This window comes from Corticium candelabrum, chromosome 2, assembly GCF_963422355.1.
Source record: "Corticium candelabrum chromosome 2, ooCorCand1.1, whole genome shotgun sequence".
Classification (NCBI taxonomy): Eukaryota; Metazoa; Porifera; class Homoscleromorpha; order Homosclerophorida; family Plakinidae; genus Corticium; species Corticium candelabrum.
This window is the reverse complement of record NC_085086.1, coordinates 2,567,193-2,569,714: the sequence shown is the minus strand read 5'-3', so window position 1 is coordinate 2,569,714 and position 2,522 is coordinate 2,567,193. Positions and strand designations below refer to the sequence as shown.

Sequence of the window (2,522 nt, the reverse complement as noted above, 5' to 3'; positions counted from 1 at the left end):
TGAAATGTCACATGATGAACAAAACATGTCATTAACAGTTTTACACCACTACAGTGTACATCTACTATCTACAACCATAACATTCACTTACTGACCTTGTTGTGGTTGTCCTCCTTGAGTTTTCGTCATTTGAGATTCTTCATCAACTAATTACAGTCAACATTAAGATGTGTGATAACCAATTAGAATATTGTGCTAAAAGTAATTACCAAAAAGATATTGTTTGACTGTCATCAGATGCCTTAGAAAGGCAGCGGATGTGCTGGCAGCATACTCAAGAAAATAGTGTCCTTTGCTTGCATTAGAGCCATAGTCAGAGATGCTTTTAATGACGACTGCTTTGCCTGGTACTTCGTTTCTCTTGAAGCTCTCAATAGCTTGATTCATAAAGTAGTAAGCTTCCATGTCAACTGCCTTCACCTTTCTGTCAGCCACGCGTGTTTTGTAAGCACTCAACTCTGCCTTCAGGTTCATATCCTTGCATGACACTGACAGGATGGAATCAACGATAGCAATGATGTCATTTTCGCGAGGAAAACTAGCTTCGTTTGCTGCATACCCTTTTCCTTCCTCAGTAGCAATGTACCTAAAATTTGATGTTGGAGATACACTAACCCAAGGAGATGACTGTTTTAGCATTGTGTTCAGAATTTCATCATAGGTGCGACGAGTCTTAGCCTCCTCCATTGTAGTCATTCCACGCAATTTCTTGGCCACCATCTTGTCCAATAGCTCTTTTTTGGTAATGCCGTCCTTTCCACTCTCCATTGCAAAGTCTAGGATGAGTTGCTGAAGATAACGAGGACTGGGACGAACGGCCGTTTCTGGAATGTACTTTAACCATTTATCAGAATCCACGTGAACCAATTCATTGACTGACGCAAGGATACCACTGTTGAGCTCACAGTATTGTGCTTTAGCATGGAATTCCCCGCCTTCATCCACTCTCCCTCCCATCTCTGCTGTCGTTCGCTTGGCGACAAACACACAACCGTGCTCCACTTGGCCATGCATGATCTCCTCTCCAGCACAGATGCCCGGCATCATGACTACAGTAGCCGTGAAGTACTTGGCGAGATTGGAAAGCAACCTTTGACTCTCGCTCCCTCCCCTATCTGTTTGTGCGACCATGCCCACCTTCATCTCAGTAGAATTCCATCCTTCACACACTCGCACGTTGAGGCCGCTGAGATCCCTGGGATGTGTGTATTTGTTTTCAAACTTGCCGTTCGTTCCGTTTTCTAGAACTGCTTTTGCGGCCTGCAGCTCTGACTCCAAAGCGCAAACGATGAGAACGTTGAAATGATCTTGAATATACGACATGACCAAAGATTGTTGGAGCAGCAGACTCCTTCACAGTGCTCACGTTGTTTGCAATTGCGTACAAAAGCATACCATCCATTCCAAACGCATGCCATCCATTCCAAACGAAGGTCACTGATACTCACTCACGCTCACACAAATTATTGCCGACAAGGCTGGGTCGCACAACAGAAATGGGCGTGGTCCCACATGGCTCTCCATCGAGCTTTGTGTGTGTGTGTGTGTGTGTGTGTGTGTGTGTGTGTGTGTGTGTGTGTGTGTGTGTGTGTGTGTGTGTGTGTGTGTGTGTCTGTGTCACACACAAATCTCAAATTTCTCCTCCCATGACCACGTTTCATGATAGGACCTACCTTAATTAAAAAATCGTTTCCGTGTCCGACTACAGATGAGTCTAAGAACGATTCGTGCAAGTGACCAAACGGCGAAGAAAATGCTTCATGAACTTCCGTCGCCCTATCCTTTTGTATTGTAGCTGGAGATTGTGTGTACTTGACAACCAACAAACACCTCCAGGAGTTGAATGCCACCTACAGTCAACTATTCACACGTCCCATACTTACAGTATGATCAATCCTTTACTACACTGTGCTGCATCCAACACTGTTGATAGTCAATGTTTGCTGATATCAATTTCTATGTCATTAAATACCATACCACTGTCGTTACAACGAAACTGAGTGCATAACTAGACTGTACATTTAAATTGTCTTGATGACGATCGCAAAACGACGACTACCTATACCAGGCTTCTATACGTAATGTAAAGTACTAGGAAGTTTGCATGTTTACTTCCATGACAGCTAGGGTTTCAAAAAATACGTATTGTCTAGCTAGGACTCGGCGTTTCCCCCGTTGGACGTGTTACTCACAAACGCGAGGCGTCTACGGATACCGTACAACTATTACGGATACCGTACAACTATTACTAGTTGTACGGTATCGGTAGACGCCTCGCGTTTGGAAGTTTTCAGACCGTCTACTGAAACGCCGTGTCCTAGCTAGACAATACGTATTTGTTGAAACCCTACTCCAGACTGCAAAAGACCTTCTACCTCATCGACTTTGTTGTTCTCCACTGCGCTTTCACCGGTATCTTATCCATGTGTGATGTGTCTCACTCATCCTAGCATCACATCAACACATCAATCACAACAAATCTTTACAATTTCACTCACAAACGAGAAATCACTCAACACGAC

At 44.1% G+C, this 2,522-nt stretch overlaps 1 protein-coding gene across 1 annotated transcript in view; it reads right to left on the bottom strand.

The window, feature by feature from the left end:
- LOC134176250 (uncharacterized) overlaps positions 1-1,327 on the bottom strand; it is a 4,289-nt gene extending 2,962 nt beyond the window's left edge. Inside the window, exon 1 of the mRNA XM_062642930.1 lies at positions 96-1,327. Within this exon, the coding sequence (XP_062498914.1) occupies positions 196-1,323 (1,128 nt within the window). The 5' untranslated portion in view covers positions 1,324-1,327 and the 3' untranslated portion in view covers positions 96-195. The remainder of the gene's footprint in view (positions 1-95) is intronic.
- Between the last annotated feature and the right edge of the window lie 1,195 nt (positions 1,328-2,522).